The sequence below is a fragment of the Thermobia domestica genome, chromosome 12 (genome assembly GCF_964235325.1).
Source record: "Thermobia domestica chromosome 12, izTheDome1.hap1.1, whole genome shotgun sequence".
In the NCBI taxonomy this organism is placed as follows: domain Eukaryota; kingdom Metazoa; phylum Arthropoda; class Insecta; order Zygentoma; family Lepismatidae; genus Thermobia; species Thermobia domestica.
The window spans coordinates 121868440-121892130 of record NC_137465.1 but is presented as its reverse complement, the minus strand read 5'-3'; the positions used below and the strand labels follow the sequence as shown (position 1 = coordinate 121892130).

Here is a 23691-nt window from a genome sequence, read left to right as displayed (position 1 = left end):
CTTGAGCTCTCCTCCTTCGGGCAACTTTGCTTATGTAGTAAATTCAAAACAATTTCAATTTAAGACAAATATTTATAGAGAAAATTAAACATTTAATAGGGAAATCTGTTATCAAAATATCCAAACTTTTTTTTTTTTTTTGGTATCGTCATGAGTTTTACACATATGTTACATTTTGATTCTTTCCCAAATAAAAAATAAATAAAATAACCTTAGTGATAAAAATGACAACAGTACTTCCACGGGATTCGAACCGTCTACCTTCGGTATACAAACTCGTTGCTTTATCTAACTGAGCTATTTGCTTTCTTACGTAAGCTGAACCTGTTCTACAGTAAAGACGATTTTTCATTACGATTGGGCTAACAATTCGTCTTTTTCCATAGGTAATTTCCACTATTTGCACTATCTATACGTTAATACTTAGCATAGATTCATATATTTGGAGTTCGCTGATAATGCATATAATAAGACATACTAGAAATATTTCGTTAAAATTTTCGTTTGTAGATCTAATCCACGCTTCTCTCAATGACATAGATGTCGCTGCTTCGTGTTGAACTGCAGAATACCCTCGTGTTCTTGAAAATTTCCCACTTTAGCAGAGTTGGTAATTCTCGAGATTTCTGTCGATTTAATGTTTTTTGCTTCTAATTTCTTTATTTTAAGCTAATATCTAACACAAATATTAAAAACGGGTTTGTTATTAACCTGTCCTGCTGGGGAAACCTTCCGAAATTTCGAACATATAAAGAAAACGGAGATATTTTCAAAAAACTTCAAAATAAAGAGACGCGTCATTTATTTTGCTCATAGTAGTACATGGTATGAAATGTAAAATCTTTATACGCATTTTTGTGTATCATCATGTGTTTTGTCGTTCACACTTTTTGTATTTGAAACACACACACACAGATTTAATTGTATTGGAACAAGGAGCGGAGAAAAGGGACTATAAGGGGAGATGGGAGGCCATAAAAAATACATTGTATTTAACAATATTGTTCTACCCCCGAAAAGTTTCCGTACAAAATAGGTTTATGTACACTGTACGTGTATTCGAGAAAAAGCAAAGACATATCAATGGAATTTATTTTTATCTGGAACCTACAATATTTGAGAGGAAAATACGGAAATGTAACAGAAATGGACCATTGTTTTGTCATAAAACTTAAATCTTTGATTTATCAAAGTAGCATCCAAGTGTTTTGATAACAGCTTTACAGACTTTGGACATTCGGCGTATTAGTTTCTGTAGAGTTTCGGGCTCGATTGCTGTCCAGGCTTTGAAAAGACACTCAAGTAAGTGTTTCTCACTAGAGGGACGCATCTTTCGAACTGCCCTATCAAGCTCATCCCACAGTAGCTCAATTGGATTACAATCCGGTGATTGTTGAAGCCACACCATATTCTTCAGATCTCCCTGTTGCTCTTTTGCTGACAAATACCCTCTACAAAGTCGGGATGTGTGTTTTGGGTCATTGTCCTGCTGCATATTGAACCCATGACTAATGGGTCTCTTCCCAGATGGCACTGCGTGTCTGATCAAAATCTGATGGTACTGTGCTTTCTGCATTGTACCCTGTATTTGCATTAAATCCTCCACTTGATTGTTACCAAAGCAACCCCACGCCATCACAGAACCACCCCCGTGATTTACCGTTGGCAAAATACACGATGGAAGCAGTATTCCGAACTTGGAGCGACGCACGAAAATCCTACGTCTATGACTGAAGAGTTCAAACTTTGATTCGTCAGTAAATAAGCACTTGTTCCACTGCTCTGGCCCCCAGCTTGCAAATTTTCTTGACCACAGCAATCTCTTCCTTTTGTTTTGAGGGCGCAAGAGCGGTTTCCTAGTTACCACACGACCGTTTAGTCCCCCATTAACTAACCGCGTCCGGACAGTTTCATAGCTGATCGACTTTTTGCGAGTTTCGTTCACTTCAGGTTGTATTTGGGGCACTGTTTTCAACCTGTCGCGTTTGCTTGTCACTATAATGTACTTGTCCTCCCTTGCACTAGTAGCTCTAGGCCTAACAGATCTTGCTCGAGAGCGATTTTCCCCTGTTTCAGCAAATCGTTTTAAAGTATCATGCACTGTAGTATGGGGTATTTTCATTTTTGCGGCTATTACCCGTATTGTATAGCCTTCTTCACGTAAAGTAACTATTTTCGCTCTCGTTTCAATGCCCAATTCCCTTTTCGTACTGGGCATTATGCTGACTAATAGGAAACAGTTTACACCTTACTTCAACACACACACACACAACAACTAGCGTGCAATATACAACTTCCAACAGTGAGATCCGAGAGAGAAGTAGACAGAGCAGCTTGAGAGACATCTATGAGGCATTTATTGTTTGTTCGACCTTCAATTTGCAGTGTAATGGCCGTTTTGTATCGCATGCGTACGTAATGCACCATCACAACGGCGCGATATTTAAGTTTATTTTTCTTAATTCATCCACAACAGGTCAAAACCTTTTTCCCGTCGGGTTCTAAAATGTTTCACCTTTCATTTGTATATATATATATATATATATATATATATATATGTATTTGTATATGTATATATATATATTAATTGTATTGGAACAAGGAGCGGAGAGAAGGGACTATAAGGGGAGATGGGAGGCCATAAAAATACATTGTATTTAACAATATTGTTCTTGCCAGGAATAAAAAAAATACTTATGTAAGTGATATTCATATTTTTATAACTGTCGCAACTAAGAGAACACATGGTATAAAACTACAAGTGTTTAGAGCATAGTGGTTACTTAACTTCACTAAAATATAGTTTGAAAATTTTCTGTTTTAATGTGGAAAACCTGGAAGAGTCAAGGAATTTTATTTGTCTAAAGTAGTAGACATCATGTAAATAATATAAACCTGTGGTGGGAAATCAAAACTCTCATATTTTTTATGTACATGGTGTTTCTTCCTATTTAGTATTAATATTCTTCATATCAAAAAGGAATAAATTGAATATAACTCAAAATGAGTTCTAGTATTTAAGACACTCATTAAATAGATCAATCACTTTAAGAAGGAAGAAGGATCCGTAGAAAAACAAACCAAGTTCGTAAGCATGTTTTTACGCTTCTCCCAAAATGTTCCGTTTTCCTCTTAGCGCTGTTTTTCGAAATGTAGATGATATTTATTATGATACGTCACATAAGGAATTTAAATGCTGTTTTTATGAATGTTCCTTTGTTTTTGTTATATATATATCTTTTTCTTTTTTAGACCGAAAAGAAAAACCAAGAACGAAAGCGACAACTTCTGTATTTAATGTGGCAGTATCTAACAACAGAAGGGTAAGTGCAACTCGCTTAAATTCTGTAAATGTAATTAAATTATTAAGCATGATTTTCAAAACCAGCATTAAACCCCGAAGGGCTTAAGCCAACCAGCTGATATACCTAGCCGTATGTAAAGGTAACTTAATATCTTAGAATCAGGGGCAATGCTATGGGCAGTCGCGTGACGGTCTCGTACGCTAACCTATTCATGGGGGTCAAAGACAACAAGTCCTTCGTTTACCACAGCTTCAACCTTTCCCCTGACTCTGATTCCGATATTACTTTTCCGTAATGTAAACCATGGCTAACCAGCGCTGGGACAATTCCTACAACACATAAATAGAGTTGCTACATCTCTGATTTTAATGGAGACGTTACGAGAGAGTGAATAAGAAACTAGGAGATAAGAACAATTTAAGATTTTAAGAAATACAAGTCTATTGCTGACATTTAAATAGTCCATATAAATTAGCATACATGAAATATTATTAAATCTTAGTAAACTAAAATAAGAATCAAAATCGTCTGAAGTTACAGTAAAAATTTTACTTACATTACTCGACTTTAGTCCCAAACTTTGTTTCTCGAATTGAAGGCAAGACGCAAAGAAATTTTGGAGTTTTTTCAGGTGCAGGAAATCATCAAATAACCACAACGTACTCGTTGCTTTAAAAAAAATCGATGTTTTCCCTTGACCCAATTAATGAAAGACTCGGTTTCGTAAATTTGTGGGAAAGAAGTGAATGACTCTTCCAGGTTTCCATTCACTGCATTATATCGTATTCAATTCAAATTTGCAAAGTTTTCTCTGACTCAGCGATAATTGAGATTATTACAGCTTTTCATTCATTTCCGATTTTAGGAAAACCTTGGATTATTTAAAAGTTTCTTGTGCTTATTTATGTTTTGTTAGTAGAGCTTCTTTGTGAAGATACGTTTGGTCTGTGAATCCATCGAATCCATCTGAAATCATCATTGTAAATTTTATAATACGTGCATGATTTTAGAAAAATAATAATTTGCTTTATACAATATTGAATTTTCCGAAAAAGTGTTTCCACCCAATTTCTGAGCATACAACAATAAAGTACATCTTAGGTTTTTATAACTAACTACTTTGAGATTTCTTGTAATTTAGATATTAATTTTCTTTTATTTGCTGATGCGCAAACTTCATCAAAGAGATATGCAAAATGGCCATTACGGGAATATGATGCTACAGTGTGTGTTACGAAAGGAGGGAGAGGGAAGAGTGTATCCCTTGTTCGGACACTATCATTGCTGTAATATGCTTAAGTTGTGGATCAGTTGTTACGGTGTTTTGACTACAACAGTATTTGTTGCAATGATATTAAATTCTCATACGATTTTAGATTTATGCCTTTGAGTTTTGTAACCTTGCCTATGGATGAGACTAGCACCCATAAATGAGAGTTGAGCAGACTGCCACAACGTATGTACAAATATATTGTAAGTCTTGCCACAATGCCCTCTTTTGTGTAGCGAATAGGGTAAAGAAATGCAGATTTACTGACTATAATATCAGAACATTGAAAGTCAGTTTGTGGGCTCCTTCGATATAGTGCAACTTAATTTTTTATGGGTCCAAGTTGCACATGTGTCAACGTATGGATCAATTATTTATTTTGTAACGTTTTACTTCGTATTATGTCTTATAAAAGTTACATTACTTTATATAATTTCAATATTCACAGAGGAACAAATTTGTGATATCTTCTTAACTTTACTTCTGCTGACTTAGTTACGTTAAATATGTACACTCATGTCCAAACTTATTCTCGCATGTCTATAAATATGTTTTTCTAGGAATATAATTTGATAACGAATTCGCCCGGTATTTCTTATAATGTTAGTATGTGTATAATCGTTTTATGTGGCAAATTTCATGTCAAAAGAGCAGCAAATAAGAACGCTAAAACGAAAATAAAATTTTCTTGTCCATTTAGCAACATTTTATTTCACTCATTATAATTTTCATATTTATAATTCTTTTCCTATGAAATTTACCACACATATACATTTCCCGATTATACACATAGTACCAGTATTAAAAGTTTCCTGCAAAATCATTATCAACTTATATTCTTACAAGAAGACAGTTATAGATATGCGACAATAATTTTGGACATGAGTGTACTTATGAGTGGATCATTCGTTTCAAATCTTTTGGCTGATTGCCTGTTCTACAAAGTTGAATTTTAGTTTCTACTCCCACAAGGTGAGGTCGGTGGGAGTCGGAACGCATTTGTATTCCCATGCTAACTGAATTGTCAGAACATTACTACTAGTAGCATTTTAAAAAAAACAATGGATAAAATATAAAAATTATGTGTATCTTTGAACAATTTATATGGAACAAAAATGGTAACATTGACACATAGTATTGCCAAGTGGTATATCAATGTAAAACATCTGTATGTTCTAACATTAATAGAAACAAGATGAATAATCGTAATGTTGAGAAAATGGTCGCATGACTTAAATTAGGAAAGAAATGACAAAAACGACCTTATGTTGTATTCAAGGAGCAAAAACTTTTCAATATGTGTCCTATAGCTACAGTTAGCAAATATCGGATTAGTCGCAAGACAAAGCGACTTCGCTAGACTTTGGAACATTACGCAGCACACTGGATTCCATCTCTCTTGACATGTTACAACTTCAGCAGCATAGTTGAAGACGTTGATAAAGATGCCAGAGAGTGCCGAAATTGTATGGAAAAGAATAAGGTCGTTTTATTCAATATATATCCTATAACTACAATTAAATATTATGAAAGGAAATGTTTGTATTCTTTGCTTTTAGATTTAAATTTTTGAAAAAGGTATTCCTGTATATTCTTAAACAATTTAAACATCATCTTTAACTAACTAACTTCATGACCTTTGGAACCGGAAAGTTCAATGCCGCATTCATGAAAGCTTTCCAGTGACTTCTGTCCTTAGCCAACTGGATCCAGTTTCTACTCTGTACTTTTATTTCTGCAAGTTCCAGTGTGATATAGTCATCCTTTTGCTCTTAGGTTTTTCTAATGGTCTTTTTCGGATTGGATTTCCAGTTAAAATTTTGCAAACGTTCCTACTTCTTTCCATTTTGGCTACGTGGCCTACCCACCTGAATCTCCTAGACTTAATAATCCTAAGAATGTAGGTATAAATTATGCAGTTTTTTTTTTATGAAGTTTCTGCCATTCGCCATTCCCCTCTTTTTTGTGTCCAAATATTTACCTCAGGATTTTATTCTCAGATATTTTCAGTATGCGTTCTTCCCTCGACATAAGAATCATGTTTAGGAATCCTTTTCATATTATGTTGAAGTTAGATTAATAAAGATACGTTTAAATGAAAGCCAAAGTAAAATTCAAATAGGAAAATACTTGTCCATGAGCATTCACTTCGAGAATGGCTAGAAAAGACATGCGTTATCGCCATTATTATTAATTTTGCTCTGGAATACACTATAAGGAAAATTAACAATAGCGACCAGAGCCTACAGCTGAATGGCATTCACCAGGTTACCGCAAATTCTGCCGAAGAAGAAAGAGTTCGGACTGAATAATAACACAAATTCCGTGCTTTCAGTCGACATTTAATTTCTTTGTAGATATGATTTACGTTTTTTTTTCTTCTAGAAGTTTTGTGTTTCAAGTCAGTGATATTTTGTGCTGTTCTATCTTTCGGATTTTGCAGTCAATGTTGTTTTGCTTATTTTCTCTTCTCTGCTAGTTCAGTGCATTCCTGGTCAAACAATGGTTTGTTTCTATGTATTTCTGCTTGCATCTGTATTTTTTACTGAAATTTTAATGTTATTCCTAATTTTAACCCTAGAATTCTCAACAACAGTAAATTATCCCTCTCTTACCTGACCCCCTTTTAATTTATTTAAATTAAACCTCTTCGTTATCAGATCATTATTGTTAACATTATTATTATTATTATTATTATTATTATTATTATTATTATTATTATTATTATTATTATTATTATTATTATTATTTCAAATTTAAATGTAATTATTGTGAATTCATGTACCATACTTGGTATCATATTTTAAGAATAATAACAAAGCTGATAATGAATATCAGTTGTCTTGGCGGTACAGTAGATTTTGTTGTATTATTTCATTTTATTTAATATGTTTCCTATTTTTCTTTCAGGTACTGCAACACAGCAAGTAGTTTATTCGAAGAGGCACAGCTGTCCAACAAGTACAGTGTGTGTGATAACATTGATTTAGATACAATTTTGCAGGACTATGAAACATACTATTATATACGATTCCAGAAACATCCCAAAATATGTAAGAAACAAGAAATGGTTGAACAGAGTGGTGACAAAAGTGTATCTGTAACAAGTCGAAGGGAAAAGCAGTACAGAAGACCTGGTGCAGGAAAATTGCAGAAAGTGGAAACTTATACTCGAATTGCAGAAACTGGAAACAAACCTCAGGCTCAAGAGAAAAAATCAACTACAATTACAAAATCTTCGAGTACATCAATGATAAATAATAAGTCTTCAACAGAAAATGAACCAACTCGTATGGATTTAATGATCATTCCGTTGTCGCAAAACCAGGAGAATAATGAAAAAAGCTTAGAAAAGAAAATAGAACCAAATTGGAATTCAGATAAAATCATAAAACCTTTAGGAGGCTTTGTTAATATGTGTGGCGATTGGAGAGATTATGCGGAAATGATAACAAAGGTATGAATTGTTTAATGAATATATTATGGCTAATAAGCGTAATTAATATATGCATTAATATAAATTAACTAACATTCACCTATTATGCGCCCTGGGAATTCTAATAGTATGATTATATTCCTGGTGGTATGATTCGGCAACCAATCTTGTCTTCGACAGCTAGACACTAATATGAAGATCTCCAGTTTTAGAAATGCTTTTACATGTTATTTAACTTGGTCCTTTTTTCATAGAAAACCGCAGTCAGCTATAACTTTTCAAACTGTTAGTGATCACTACACACATTTAACTCAGTTTTGCTGTACCAATATAAAAATAATCTAAGACGTTACTACATATACACGCTTTACTCAGTTCACTTATCTACACTACAGTTGTTATTTTCTTCTTTTCTCTAACCCATAAACAAATTGCTTCAACTTGTATCCTATATACATATATGTAAAATTGTGATACCTATATCATTTAAGCTGTAGAGGTTTTGCGTTTTTGAATGAAGTTGTCTATAACTAAATTCCAATTCTTGTGGACGTTGCCTTCGTCAGAATTTAACGTTGGGTGTATTGTTCTAATGTAATATGACTTGAACACATTTCTTTCTACTGGTGATAACGTTTTCTTAATAACTTTGGTCTGTTTTAGATTGTGTTTGGGTATATTCTAAACTTTTGCATCTGTTATATATTGTTTTCTTCCAGCTCCTATATCCCTATGAGTGATCCCAATGTAAGAAATTATCGCATTGACAAGTGACTTCGTAGACGCCAGCATACACTAACTAATATTAATTTAAGTGTTAATGGAGATATTTAATTTCCGTGATTCTGTGTAGTCGAATTGTTAGAGTATGTTTCCCTGGTTGGTTATTCCTGGTTCGGGCACGGAATTTTATACTTTAACTCATCTTTAAGCAAGTAAGGAGAAATTGAATTAAAGTGGAACAAATCAAGTTTAGAAAGCCAGGAATGACTGTAACGAGATCTGATGTTCTGACTACATATCACCTGATGCTTGTAGATGTTATAAACTGTCTGGTCAGTTGTAATTCTGTATGGACTAACTCCAGGAAGTTTAGCGTTTAGGTACTTAACGTCCTTTCGCTTAAATTTTATGATGAGCACACACAAGACCCAGGAAATGTCTAGTCTCTTACTTCCTAAAGAGATACTGCAGTACTTTCAACTTATTTTCATGGTGTGTTTGAATTTATGTATTTATTTTTGAGTTTAACGTCCCCCGTCCACCGAAGTTAAGGGAGACAGTGCAGAAGAGATGGATGATAACGGTGGATTGGCAAAGTTGGGAGTAAACGGGAGAACACCGAGATAATCCACGCATACGGTATTTGTCCACCAGAAAGTACACGTGGTAGGAACTGGAATTGAAACAGGGACTACGCACCAGGGGTGAGCGCTCTACCACTGAGCCACCGCGGTTCTCATAGTCTGTTTAGAGACTTCAGAATGTCTCAATTTAGTCATGCAACATCTGATACAAGACTTTCTGATTATTCGCAACTAGAGTTCCAAATGGGTGACATTGACGCATAGAAACCAAGAACTTCTTGAACAAAATATACCTGAATCATTCAAACCTTTTAAAATATATGTTCCATTGTTAATAAATGTGTGCTTTTTTCTGATTAAGAAATACTTTTTTTCAGGACATTTATCTCAGTGATCCTAACGTACATTGGGATGATGTAATTGGTCTTAGTAAAGCCAAAAGACTTCTTAAAGAGGCCGTTGTATATCCTCTAAAATATCCCGAATTGTTCTCAGGAATACTTGCACCATGGAAAGGCTTGCTTTTGTATGGACCGCCAGGGACAGGTAAGAATAACCGTTTTATCTTAATATTGAAAGTGAAATAATCTAGTTTTAAACACTTTAACTGATAATTAAAGTGGCAAACAGAAGAAATCAGGTTTTAAGTTTTTAATCCTTATCTGAATTCAACTTACGAAGAAACTGTGTAATGATAATAATTGCTAAGAATTGTTACATATGTTTAAGGAAAATATGGTATTAGATTTATCTTTGGTTTTTACTAAAGAGTTCGGTTTACCAAAATTCCTTTATATACAGGGTTTTCATAAAGTCTGGACGGATTTAATTTGCTTATAATTTTCATAAAAATGCTCATAATGAAATCAAATAAAGTGCAAACGGTAGCGGAAGGATTAAATTTTTAGTTGGTAACACTGTTAGATAAGCGGCAACTCTGAACACGTTGAGAGAGGGAGAGGGAGGGCAAGGGTCAGTTTCTTACCAAATTTCATCCATTGTTGTTTTCATTGTTGTTTCAATGTTGACTGTTAAAAGTAAGTTGTAAGCTGTATTGGTGTGTGTGTCTTTTAAAGAAATAAATAAATGAAAAACTCCCCTGAGAAGACTATTTTTTTACCGTATCAAAGATGGCGTCGGTGAAAGAGAAAGCGCAATGTGTTCTGTGGTACGCAGAGCTAAAATCACCAATTCTGGTGTGTCGAAAGTTCACCAAAGAGTTCAAAAAGTCGGCACCGACTGAGAGTGCAATCCGAAAGTGGCATGCTACGTTCTTGGAGACAGGAAGCGTCCTGGACCGTCCTCGAAGTGGGAGGCCGCCAACATCGCCTGCAACAGTGTAAGGGAAAGCATCATCAACAGCCCACAGAAGTCGCGAATGTGTGGACGTAAATGGCGCCCAGTTGGAGGTGTGGCGGTGAATGAACTGAGCTGGTGCAGATTACAGGTAAAAGTTTAATCCTTCCGCTACCGTTTGCACTTTATTTGATTTCAATATGAGCATTTTTATGAAAATTATAAGCAAATTAAATCCGTCCAGACTTTATGAAAACCCTGTATTTACTATGTCCGTCCGGGAGACAAACAATCTTAAGAACGATTTGATTGATGGCAGTCCATTTTGGTCAGGATGTAGGTGGTCAAAATTTTCAAGTTCGTTGATGAAGGCGGTATTCAAACCGGAAGTGGTAGATGTTAGTCATTTTCGGTTTTAGCGTTGATCACTATAGAGCAAAGATGGTAATAGGTAGCAGGAAGAGGTTTCCTGCAATCGCTTAAGCGTCTCAAGATTATATTCCATCTTCACTCTAATTTCTCTACTAAAACTGGAGGTGGTCGAAATCTACTACCTCTTCTGGTGTCAGTATTATTTGAGAAAATATCACGTCATGTAAACCAAACTGTTCCACGTGACTCGGCTGCTTGTTTCAGTGCATAATACAGTATCCATTTTGTTACTAAAATCTTGGTTACTGTATGAAACGTCTTTATTAGTCACTTTCGTCATAAGTCGTTCACTTTTCACAAATTGAGAAGCTTCCAAGCATTACAGTCCTCAGGTAATCTCTTTACCTTGACATAACAATTATCAGTTTTAATATTGCTTCTCAGTTGTATCCTTCTTCATATTTTCACTTCTACCATGTCTTTTATTACTCCCTCAGGATATACAGTATTTACTCCTTAGAACCAGTTTCTCTTTCTCATATTAATTGTGCATAATATAGTATTTTTTTCTCCTAATCTTCCTAGCACTTTCTCATTGGTTTTCCCATTTGACCTAGCTAATTTTCTCCATTCTTCTCCACACACTCGTTTCGAACTTGTGTAGTCGTTTTTCGTCGGTGTGATGTTTCTGATTACTTAAGAACATGTTCCGCACGAAAGATTTGATAGCACTTTTTTTTTTTTTTTTAACACTTTAGTTATCTGTTCCATTTACTCTCCTCTTTTGGATTTTATACAGACAGATTTCGGTCATTTCTGTTTCAGTGTTTGTTTTCTCCTGCATGAGTCATTTTCAACTGGACGAAGTGTGACGTAGGAACGACTTTTACAATGTCAGAAAAACAGAGAAACACAATGAGGAAAGAAGTGGAAGAGATGAAGCAGTTGAAATCGAATAAGCAGCTTTTTGCAGTGTACGTGTAGTCATGGATCCTCAATTAGTATGCCTGCAAAACCATCAACTACGCTATCCATATTTTTGCTTGCCTATCACTACTGTCTTTTATCAACGTCAGATTAACTAGCAGTTTTTTTCTCCTCCCCATGTGTTTACAAAGAAGGGGACCAGTATACTGTAACGTCACAGAGCATTCAGTTGGAAATTACTGTCTTACCTTCTTCGCAGATTTTTTCGAGTCTTCACACATCACGTTAATTTGTGTCAGTTACAAGTCAGTTAGCTAGATAAATATTAAATACTTTTATTAGTTACGGTAGTATTGGAAATACTACAAAAATATATAAGATAGATTTTCGTTCTTTAGTGTTCCCTTTCAGTTAGAGAAAACAGTAAAGTAAACGAATCTTTTCATTTCTTTGTATTGATTGTTTTTTAAATTCTTGTTTGTGCTGTTTTTGCTTTCCTTTCTTTGCCTAATTCACATCTTTTCGGAACAAGAGAATCTGTGGTTATTATCGGAGAAAAATTACACTTATGAAATAGTTGCGTACCAAACTGAAAAAGAGGAAGGTTGATACTTGTAATGCTAACATTTTTACTTTCTTATTTTAAATAACAGAGAGAGAGAGAGAGAGAGAGAGACTCAATAGATATACTAGTAGAAAAAACAATAGATGATCAAGCTAATTACAGGTGTTGTTATTAACAGCTATATTTATTTATATTTTTTTTATATTGACGTGAATTTTAAGATCTGTAATTCAGTTATAACTACATCTAATTTGCAAAGGTTCTGATCATTAAATAGCAATTAAGCAGTTTTTGTTATTATTATTATTATTTTATGTAATTATTTTTCTGAAATAAGGTAAAGAGAATTTATTGTCATGTAAACAGTCTGTGAAGCAGCGAGATGTTTTTATTTTTGAGTATAAATATTTAATATTCATCCTCCTATTCATACCTAAATACGGTTCCTTATCTTGATCTATTTATCTGCAATATATAAATTACTGTACTTTGTATGATAGAAAAGTTTCCATCCTGATTTCTTTCATTTTCTAAACGAAATTTTACCAATACTGTCAGGTACAGTGTGAAGTACAAACAACCCAAAAATACAGTAACTCATATTAAAATTTTGGATTTCTTTTAGGTAAAACTCTTCTGGCTAAAGCTGTAGCAACAGAATGTAAAACTACGTTCTTTAACATATCAGCAAGTACAATTGTAAGCAAGTGGAGAGGTGACTCTGAAAAACTTGTTAGGGTAAGAACATTATTAAAAATTATCGTGTTATCATTAATCTATTCTGTCTCTGCGCTATATTAGTGGCTAGGTTATGGGTTCGATTTCCGATAAGAGAGCATTGAACGATTACGATACTTCGCATTCCACCTTAAACTGAAGTCCATGTTTCATATAGTCTCGCTACTGATAAGCCACCTAAACCTCAAGAAATAAACAAAATAATAGGAAGAGCTTCTTGCGGCGTCAACGTAAATTTACGTAGAATATTCTTTACGTCTTTGGTGAGATATTCAAATATGTCATGAAATGATATTGCTTTCAAACAAGAAATTAGTAATGTGGTTCTTATATCAGACAAGGTACATTGAGCCTTAAAAATACCTTAAGGAATTCATATTTGACTGAAGTTAAGTGTCAAATTTTGAGATGTTTTCTTTTTTGTGTAATATAAATGTTTTGCCGATCGATATTAATATTGATATACTAAGAATCTTACTAGCAAGATTTGTACAAGCTATTTCTAAAGTTACTGCTGATCGTTTGTTCCATTTTTATTATTTATTTTTATTGATTTAGAACCAATAAGTTTGAGGGTATTTCAAGTTTTCTTTTAGCTGGTTCAGTAGTTTTACTTGTGTCAAAGAATATGTCAATGTTTTAAAGTTCTAAAAAAAAAAAAAAAAAAAAAAAAAAATAGATAAGTAAGATTAAAATAAAAATACGTACAAAATATAAAAGTATGCTAAATATTTTGAATTGTAGACTGTACTCAGAAATAGGAAGAAAGCATCTTTACAGGAGACTATTGTGACTTACATCAATGTTTGTTCATCTGATTACAAAGATATAAGAAACGATATAATGACTTCGTATAAAAGAGAACTTTACCCTTTCAGCGAACCAAAATTCGTAGAAATACAAGATTAACCGTCTGTTACTGTGCTAGCGTATATTTTTCCATTGATTGCGCATATGGAATTTAGTGTCCCTTTTCAGGACTTGAGCTATATGAGACTTGGACCTACAGTTTAAGACAGAGGTTCCAAATATTTTCTAACTGGCGACGCACCTTGTAGAACACTCACGATGTGGCGATACACTTATTAGTTTTTTTACTATAATATAAATTATAATAGACTATAAATTATAATGATAATAGGAATTATAATAGTGTATGATTATAAGTTTCTATGTAGTATTACCTAAGTATCAGCAAGTGGAACTAAGGATTGATGCTGCCGTTGACTGGTACACCTGTCTCAGAATTGATTTAACTTATTATTAAAGGCTTCATTGTAAAAATAAAATGTGTCGTAGAAAATCTAGGCTAGCAGGCCATTCAAAGACAAATTTATTTTTAAATTTGGAAAATTCGCGACACAGCCCATGGAGTTGCACAGCACACCGATTGAAAAAGCCTGGCTTAAGGTGGAATCCTAATTACCGTAATACGTTCAGATTTCAAGGGCTTCCCAATGGGAATCGAACCCGGAACTCCGTGCATTAAGGCGCATGCGCTAGCCACTAGACTAGGGAGTGAGCTGTAGCGCTTCGTGTATCTGGAAATTGCTCACACCCGCCCTCAGTACTTATAGCATGTAACATTTAAATATTAAGTGGAGTTGTCACACATTACAATAATAAATTTAAAAGTTTTATTTATAAACCTAGAGTCTAAAAAGAATTCATTATTCCTATTATTATTTAAAAAAAGCATTACTGATGTTCTCTTGTCACTAACTTGTCTCTGTTTGTTACTAGGAACCAAATAGATAATTTGAGTACGTTTTCCTTTTACATAGAGAGAACATACTTCTGGATATATTACAGAAAGTCGTACACAAAATTAATCCATTTGATCCAAAGAGCGTGTATAGAAGCTTTATTAACATTTATGTGTATGACTGTACTAGCATATTTTCATGCGAAGAGCATTTTGTATTCTGGCTCCATCCTCGTCATTCAGGTTGTATTTACTTTTGTTCTTCGTAAAAGATTATTTGTATTTAAGGATGTGTTTGTAACTAGTACACTAAGCATCCTGACAGGGTTTTTATTATTATTATTATTTTCTTTTCTACCGCCAAAAGTAGACAAAACAACACTTTCAAAATTACAACTTATCTATAGCTGAACAGCGTTCTTTACTGTTGGGAAACTGGTTATGACATCTTTCATGGGGACATCAGTAGTGTTGTAAATAGAAAAAAAACTTTCGTATTTTTTCAGAAATGTACGTTTTTTTTAAGAAAAAAAAACATTGGCTCTCGTTTTTTTTCTAAATTTCGTTTTTTTTCAAATAGTCATTTGTAATGTATCTTACGCCATTTAAGTCTGAAGTATTTTTATGTAGGTATAATTACCATAAAATGCAACATAAATTAAACACTAGATACTGATACGGTATAAATATTTTACAATTTATATGAGTAGCGTACCTACTAATAATCCGGGTTTCTGTAGTGTTTCACCAATATCAACCAAGAAATAAAAGTATAAATGAAAATTTGTTTTTTCGTGAAAGTAGGCCTATGCAAATAACTTGTCTGACGGTAAAAACTAATAATAATTTGCCTACTAATATTTTTCTAAATATCATATATAAATTATTTGTCGACTAGATATATAGTATGCATTGCCGGCTCTACCATATGTGCAACGCGTGCATTTGCACGGGGCTGCAATATCTGTCATAAATATTTCATTTAAAATAAATATTTCGTGTTGGAAACAGACTTCATGATCATGGTAGTTAAATTTACTAAGCTGACCTTCTATTTGAATACTACATTCATAAATTATGTTTAGGTCGCATAAGTTTAAGTCACATGGTCAGTGCTAAAGCAAATGGTAAAATAAATCCCAGAACAAATTGCTTGATTGTTGTCAAATACAAGAACACAATTCTCGAACGCCTGTCCCCTTTGGTTAGTTATCAGAGTTCTGATATGAAAGCTTCTCTTTTCTTTGTCGCAAATAAGATTGTTATCATTGAAGGTGGAAACAGCTTTTAAAAAATAACAGATGTAGATGGCAAATCAAGAAATAAAGATAAAATAGCTAGTTGTACTTGAATTGCAAACTGATATGTTGAGATTGAAACTCGATATTGAATTCTATAAAAAGGATTATCATCTTTCCTTTCAAAGTGTGTTTGCTTTGCCTTTCATTAACATAATAGATTATTATTTAAAGAAAAAAAACAGACACAACGAGATTGTAGTAAGTATTTAAGCCTTTCTGAGTGGGAGTGAAGTTTCCCTCCCCTTCGTTGTTCAAGCTGGAGTAGCATACTTAAAATCGTGACTTTTAAGATTTGTTCTTTCTGGAGAAAGAGGGGAGAAATTACGTCATTGCACGGGCGACAAATTACCTAGGGCCGACCCTGATGATATGTACACTCATGTTCAAAATAATTGTCGCATATTTATAACTGTCTTCTTGTAAGAATATAATTTGATAATGATTTTGCAGGGTACTTTTAATACTGATACTATGTGTATAAACGGGAAATGTATAGTTGTGGTAAATTTTATATGAAAAGAATTATAAATACGAAAATAATAATGAGTAAAACAAAATGTTGCTAAATGGACAAGAAAGTTTTATTTTCGTTTTATTGTTCTTATTTACTGCTCTTTTGACATGAAATTGCCACATACATATCTTTGCCGATTATACACTTACTAACATTATAAGAAATACCAGACGGATTCGTTATCAGATTATATTCCTACAACAACATATTTATAGACATGCGACAATCATTTTGGACATGAGTGTACATACAAAACATGAATATAGGATGACATAATTTGAAGTAATGCAGGGTGTTTCAAAATGAATATTATGGTTTTGAAACTTTAAGTATCTATTACAATTAACCTACAATTATAAGTATTATCAAATGAAAGAGCAACTCAAACAATTTTGTACGCACGCATGCACATGTATTGTTTTCTCTGTCTGCCGTTAGAAAGAGCAAGTAGCAAAGATGGAGACTAGAGACCAGAAAGCTTTTTGTGTTTTAATTTTGCAAAGACTGAATCTGTAGTTTAGTGTGCAACCGTCTGTGTGAATTGAATGTTTCGTGCCATGTGGCAGAAAGTTTACGGGCCTTTCTCACCTATCGACTCGATGTGTGCCGTATGACGAATGAAGCTCATATCGAACACTTGTAGCAAAAACTGTTTAGGTGTTCTTTTATTTGATGTATTGTTTATAATTGTACATAAAATGTAATAAGTGCTACGAAGACTTAAAGCCCCGATATTCGTTCTGAAACACCCTACATTTCTCAGCAACAGTATTGGAACTAAGATGTAAAAAGGAGAGAAAATTTTCCTTATAAAATGATTGTTTACAACAACGATATTATTATTAGTCAATACTATAACTACTACAACACGAGTTACTAGTCAAAAAAAATTAATCAAATCTACAATAACTCTTTCAGATCCAGGTGGCCAAAGTGCCACATACGGGTGTGTCCCATTTTTACCCGCTCCTGTATGGACACTAATTAAAATATCAAGATTTTTTTTTGCCAAATATGGTTGGACCATAGTTTATCATATTAGTTTATTTTTCTTCTGTGTCGAATTTCCTTCTCAAATTTCACCCCAGTCAAAAATTCGAGAATTTTTGAATTTCGAATTTTCTTTATTACTTCTTATTTGTAGCTTTATTCGTTGCAGAGAGACCTTAAGACTTATCAGGTAGATACGTCGGATGAATACCTAATTGTTCACATCAATTGAACAGACCTGTGCGCATTGTTGCCAACTACAAAAATTAAAATTTCCTTAAATTTGGGCAAACAATTCGAAATGTTTGTTATAAATCCGTATCTATAAGTCCCAGTGCAAGTCAACTTATGCCAGTCGAACATTTGTTCTTACTGAACAAACACGGGTACATATCGTTACAGTGGGGTAATTAGGGGGCGCACGAAAAATTTGGATTTAGGTTCTAACTCTTGATTTTACCCTACTTTTCTGTTTATCGAAATATATTTTTGGTAATTAGAAGCTTTGTTTCTTAAATATCGCCATGATACTTGTAGGATATATTAGTAATGTACCAGTGTTTATTTTAAGGTAGTTTTCGTCTGTCTGGTAGCAGTGTTGCCAGCTACAGAAAATTTTAATTCCAGATTTTAGTGGAAAATTTTGGGAAAATTACGTGTTTTGTCTATTATTTCCCTCTTGTTAGCTACATCGGAACAAACGTACCAGTACCTGAAAGTCTTGTCTTTGCTCTTCACAACGCACTATAGAAAGTTTCAATAGGGTTGTTAGGGGAAGTACAGTTGAGGTTTGCAGTAGATCTTGTTCTCTAAGTGGAAAGATAACTGTGATTTTTTTAGGTAGAATGAAATATTTTTAATGACCTGCTTACTTTATTCGATATCGTCACAATACTTGTAAGATATATTAGAGGGATACCAAAGCTTATTTTAAGATAGTTTGTGTGTGTCTGCTAGCACTGTTGCCAGCTACAGAAAATTTTAATTTTCGATTTTATGGGGAAATTTAAGAAAAATCCCTTTTTGTCTCTATTATTTCCCTCTTAATGGCTATATTCGAACAAACGTACCACTGTCTGAAAGTCTCGTCCTTAGCTTCACGGCGCACCATAAAAAGGTTCGGCAGAATAATTAGGGGGAGTATAGTTGAGGCTTATAATAAACCATGTTCTGTAAATGGTAAGAAAATTGTGAATTTCTGCGGTAGAATGGGATTTTTTTTTTAAATTTCATGCTTACTTTGTTAGATATCGCCATGATACTTGTAGGATGTATTCTTGGGGTACCAAGGTTTACTTTCAGATAGTTTACGTCTGTTTGATGGCATTGTTTCCAGCCAAAACAATTAATTCCCGATTTTAGGTGAAAAATTTGGCAATTTCCCTTTTCCTCTCTATCATTTCCCTCTAGCTCGCTACGTTGGAACAAATGTACCACTACCTGAAAGCCTTCTCTTTAGCCTACAGAACGCACCATAAAAAAATTCAATAGGATAATTAGAGAAGCTGTAGCCCCGGCATATCTGTTGATTTTTGCTTCTGAGGCGTAAAAAGTGTCAAAATTTCATGTGTATAGAAAAGAGAATTTTTTCTTTCTCTGTTTGAATGGAAGCCAGCGATTTCAGGTTTTCACTGTTCCTTGTGAACACAAAAAATAATTTTTTTAGGTGACTTGGACCCATATTAAAACAGTGGTGCTAGATACAAAAATCTTGAAATTCGGTTAGGGAATGTTTTTTGTAAATTTTCACCTCTACATTTCCCTCAGGAATTTCCCACCCACTGGCAACACTGCAATGTAACTTACACCAAATAATAGCCACATTCCTTTTCTAAAAAACAAGGTCTTAACTATATCAATCGGGTAAATGGATTTTGAGCAATAAGTCACTAACTGAAAATGTAGGAAAACGCCAAAACTGACCTGGATCCGAAAGGAATAATCACACGATTTTGCTCGTATAGGTACAAAGAAACAAACGATTTGTAAGTTACGAGGGCTTCGACTCAAGTTCTATTGATTATTTCAAGAATCTTCAACATAAATCAATAAATAATAGTTGCCAGAAAAAAAAACAGACATTTGAAAAAAACATGAAAAAGAACGATGTTTTTTATTGAAAAAAAACTTCACAGAAAAAAAAACCGTTTTTTTACAACACTAGACATCAGTTAACCATATATGAAACTAGGATTTTGTAGTGTTTTCTCTGCGCAAAGAAATATTACTCTACAAGATATAAAGATTCTCATGAGGAAAAGAATAAGTATCATCATTTTATAATCTGTTCTGTTTTCATAAACAGAGATTTAGTTTATTGTTTTGATATTAAAAATCAATTATCAACGGCATCGTTTATTTTACTATTTCTCAAATGTCATATAAACCATCTCTTGGCAAAACCTATTATTTGAAATTGAAATCCAATAAAGAATATAGGCAGAATCCACTCCACGTTCCACATATATCTATATATACAAAATAATTTTTCACTATAAACTATTTAAAGATTATTCGATTTTAACAAAACATAGTGTATATTTTCCTTAGGTCATCTCGATTATCCTCATTAGTTGCAATTGCAATCGGTCAAAGATTAGCAGGTGTTAGGGGCCAGTTCCTCAGAACTTACAAATTTATTTATTTCAATAACATAATAAGAAAATAATTTTCCTTGGTAGCTTTCAGCAAAATTTCTCAATTTTGATGCAACATTGCCCGTATTTTCCTTAAAGCTTTCTAATTATCCACACTGCATGAAATTAGAATCAGTCAAGAATTGGCGGTTAAATTAACCCCTCTTGATATTTTTAAAAAGAATTTCAAGAATAACTACCGTAAACATTATTCGATTTTTAAAACTATAGTGTATAGTTCGTTGAGATTTTTCCACACTAAAATCAGTCAAGATTGAAGAATAACACCTTTCTTTCCCCCTCCCCGATTAAAATGTATGTTTCTCTATAACTTTTGTAAAGATGTTTATTTTGGTGCAATATGACGTTTATTATTTCTGGAGCTTCATATTCATCCTCATTGTTTCCATTTATATCCAGTTAAGAATGAAGGAGTGAATTAATCTGCTGCGATTCGTAAAAATGCTTCACAATGGTTTCGGTTTTCGTAAAATAAATAAATAAACAAATAAATAAAATAATTAAAGAAGTATAATATGGTGTATTTATTATGTTTCCGAGTAATCTCCACTACTTAAAGTCGTAATGGGTAAGTTTTATCCTCCCTCCCACGTGAAAAATGCGTTTTGCGAAAATTTTGAAGAAAAAAAATAGAATTTTTATGAAACAGTGTGTTTTGTTTGAAATTATGTATTTACAGATTTTGTTCTGAGTCGAAGTTAGCCAGGGGAAAGAAGTTGAACTCCTCCATTTTACCAAAGTATGCTAATTATAATTTACTTTCAGAATGCCCCATTCTGATAGAACATTGCTATATTTTCTTTCAGACCTTCGAGTTGTGCCCATAGCTTATGATTAACATTAACTAAAGGGCAAAAGGACAAATTGGCCCAAAATTTTAAGATCTGGGATTGAAGTTGGTACAGGAAAGGCAATGTAAATGTAAAATAAAATAATATACAAGAAACTTTCTGTCGCTTCTTCAATGTACAGCATCAGTAGTATAAATATATTATCAGGCAGTAATTGTTAATTAATGTATACAACACATTTATTCTTAACACTAAAACAGGAAGAAACAAGAAGAAAAAATGTGCCTAATACTAACATTAAACTAAAAACTAAAACCATCAATTTGCAAATAACATTTACTAGACAATATTATATTTTATTAGTAGTAAGAAGTCGATCCTTTTTTATTTTTTAGTTTGATCTTACACTGTCAGTTCTTCCATCTGCTATAAAATAAACATGCTATAATAATTCATTTATGGTGTACACATTTTTCACATTTCACTAGTCTTTGTTTTAAGTATAAACCTTAACTATTTATTTTGTAATACCATTTATAGATGTTGTATTACTCATGTAGAGCTCTTCAAATCGTACTGTTTTAAAATCACATGAAAAGCTGCAATTTAATTTTTTTAAACACTTTCAGGAACCGCGGTGGCTCGATGGTAGAGTGTTCACCTTTGATGCATGGAATCCTTGGTTCGATCTCAGCTCGCTCCAAGTGAGCTTTGTGGTGGACAAACACCGTGTGCGTAGGTTTTCGTAGGGTTCTCCCGTTTCCTCCACTTTCTTCATTCCACCATTTCATTCATTTCCCATCTTCACCATCTCCGTTAGCCTCGGTACATAACGTGGGACGTAAAACTTAAATATTTCCTTTCCTTTCATTTCATTTAGCTTTTTCAGTTTAACGTCCCATTTATGCTAAGGGGGACAGTGATAATGATAATGAAGGAAATGATAGAATAAAGAATGGAAGGAAACGGGAGAACACCGAGAAAACTCACGCACACAGTGCTTTTCCACCACAAAGCATATTTGACACGAGCTGGTATCGATCCAGGGACTCTACGCTCTAGAGATGGGTGTTCCACCACTGAGCCACCACGGCATTTTAACTACTGGGAGTGTTGGAATAGTTCTAATTCCTATCTAGACATCACTACACGTAAGCAGAAAACAAGAGATTTTGACAGACAATAAATAAAAGAAAGTGACTTACATTAGTTTATATAAAGTAAAAGTAACGACAACATACGAAGAAGCTGTGCTGCAACCAGGTTGGTCGTATGTGGTTGCAAGAAAAACTCGGGAAAACGTTTCTTGGTTATAATTATTCAAGGTAGTTATACAGGGTGTTATTGAACTATACCGACAAACTGTAAGAGGCGATTCCTCACATCAAAATAAGAGAAAAAGTTCATATAGACCTATGGCGAAAAGTGCATAGTTTCAGAGCTAGGGCTGTCCAAAATCGCGAAAAAGCTATATTTCAATAGGCCCTATTTCGAATTCCAGAAACTGTGGATGGTGGTTCTTATCAGTGTAAAGGAAGCCACGCATACACAATCCAAAAGTACATATTTCATCAATTGTCAACATGTGTAGAGGGTATACCCTACAGGGTGTAATTCTCAGATATGCTATCAATGGAGTTTTCAGATATACCCTGATTTCAAGAAGGGTTCAAAGTAGGCAGGAGGTGAGATTTGACAACAACGGACATTCAATGCTTCGGAGGGAAGTCGGAAGTGTTAGGAACCGGCAGCTCTATGTTTCTTTGTGTTCGGAATAACGTGTAATGATATGCATTTCGTCACGTTATATTTCACGTTTCCTTCACTTACAAATGTGAAAGAAAACATTGCACCATGCGTTTACCCGAGTACGAGAGACTGTGCTGCTGACGATCTTTAGCACTTCCGACATCGCACCAAAAGATTCCGTATTCACTGTTATCAAGGCTTATCGTTTGCCTACTTTGGACCAATCATAAAGTCAGAGCATACCTCAAAATTCGGTTGATGGCATGTCTTGGAATTTCACCCTGCAGGAAATACTCTGTACACGACTTGAACATTAATGAAATATGCATTTTTAGATTGCGGATGCGTGACTTCCTTACGCTGATAAGGACCACTATCCACAGTCTTTCGAATTCGAAAATTTGGCTTTTTCGCGATTTTGGACAAGCCCTAGCTCTGAAACTATGCACTTTTCGCCATAGGTCCATATGAACTTTTCCTCTTATTTTTATGTGATGAATTACCTCTTAAAGTTTGTCAGTATAGTTCATTAACACCATGTATATATTTATAATGATAAACTAAAGTAAATAGTAAAAGTAGAATCTTCTTCATTCTGTTCAAGTTATTCCGGATTTCCAGTTTGTTTGAGCAAAATTTTTATATAAGGTATATTTCAAGGGTTGGATTTTTAGTAATGACAACACTGTTATGTATATACTCGGGAACAAAACAATCCATTATAATTCATACCAGCGGTAGGTTATATGCCGACCCTCCCTCATAGCA

At 33.8% G+C, this 23691-nt stretch overlaps 1 protein-coding gene across 1 annotated transcript in view; it reads left to right on the top strand.

Annotated features, from left to right (window-relative positions):
- The window catches only part of LOC145666613 (katanin p60 ATPase-containing subunit A-like 2), a gene marked incomplete in the record, with an annotated part of 83939 nt that overhangs the window by 36818 nt on the left and 23430 nt on the right, over window positions 1-23691 (top strand). The window contains 4 exon segments of the mRNA XM_081734045.1: window positions 3253-3323; window positions 7486-8032; window positions 9696-9864; window positions 13104-13216. Coding sequence (XP_081590171.1) covers window positions 3253-3323; window positions 7486-8032; window positions 9696-9864; window positions 13104-13216 — 900 coding nt within the window.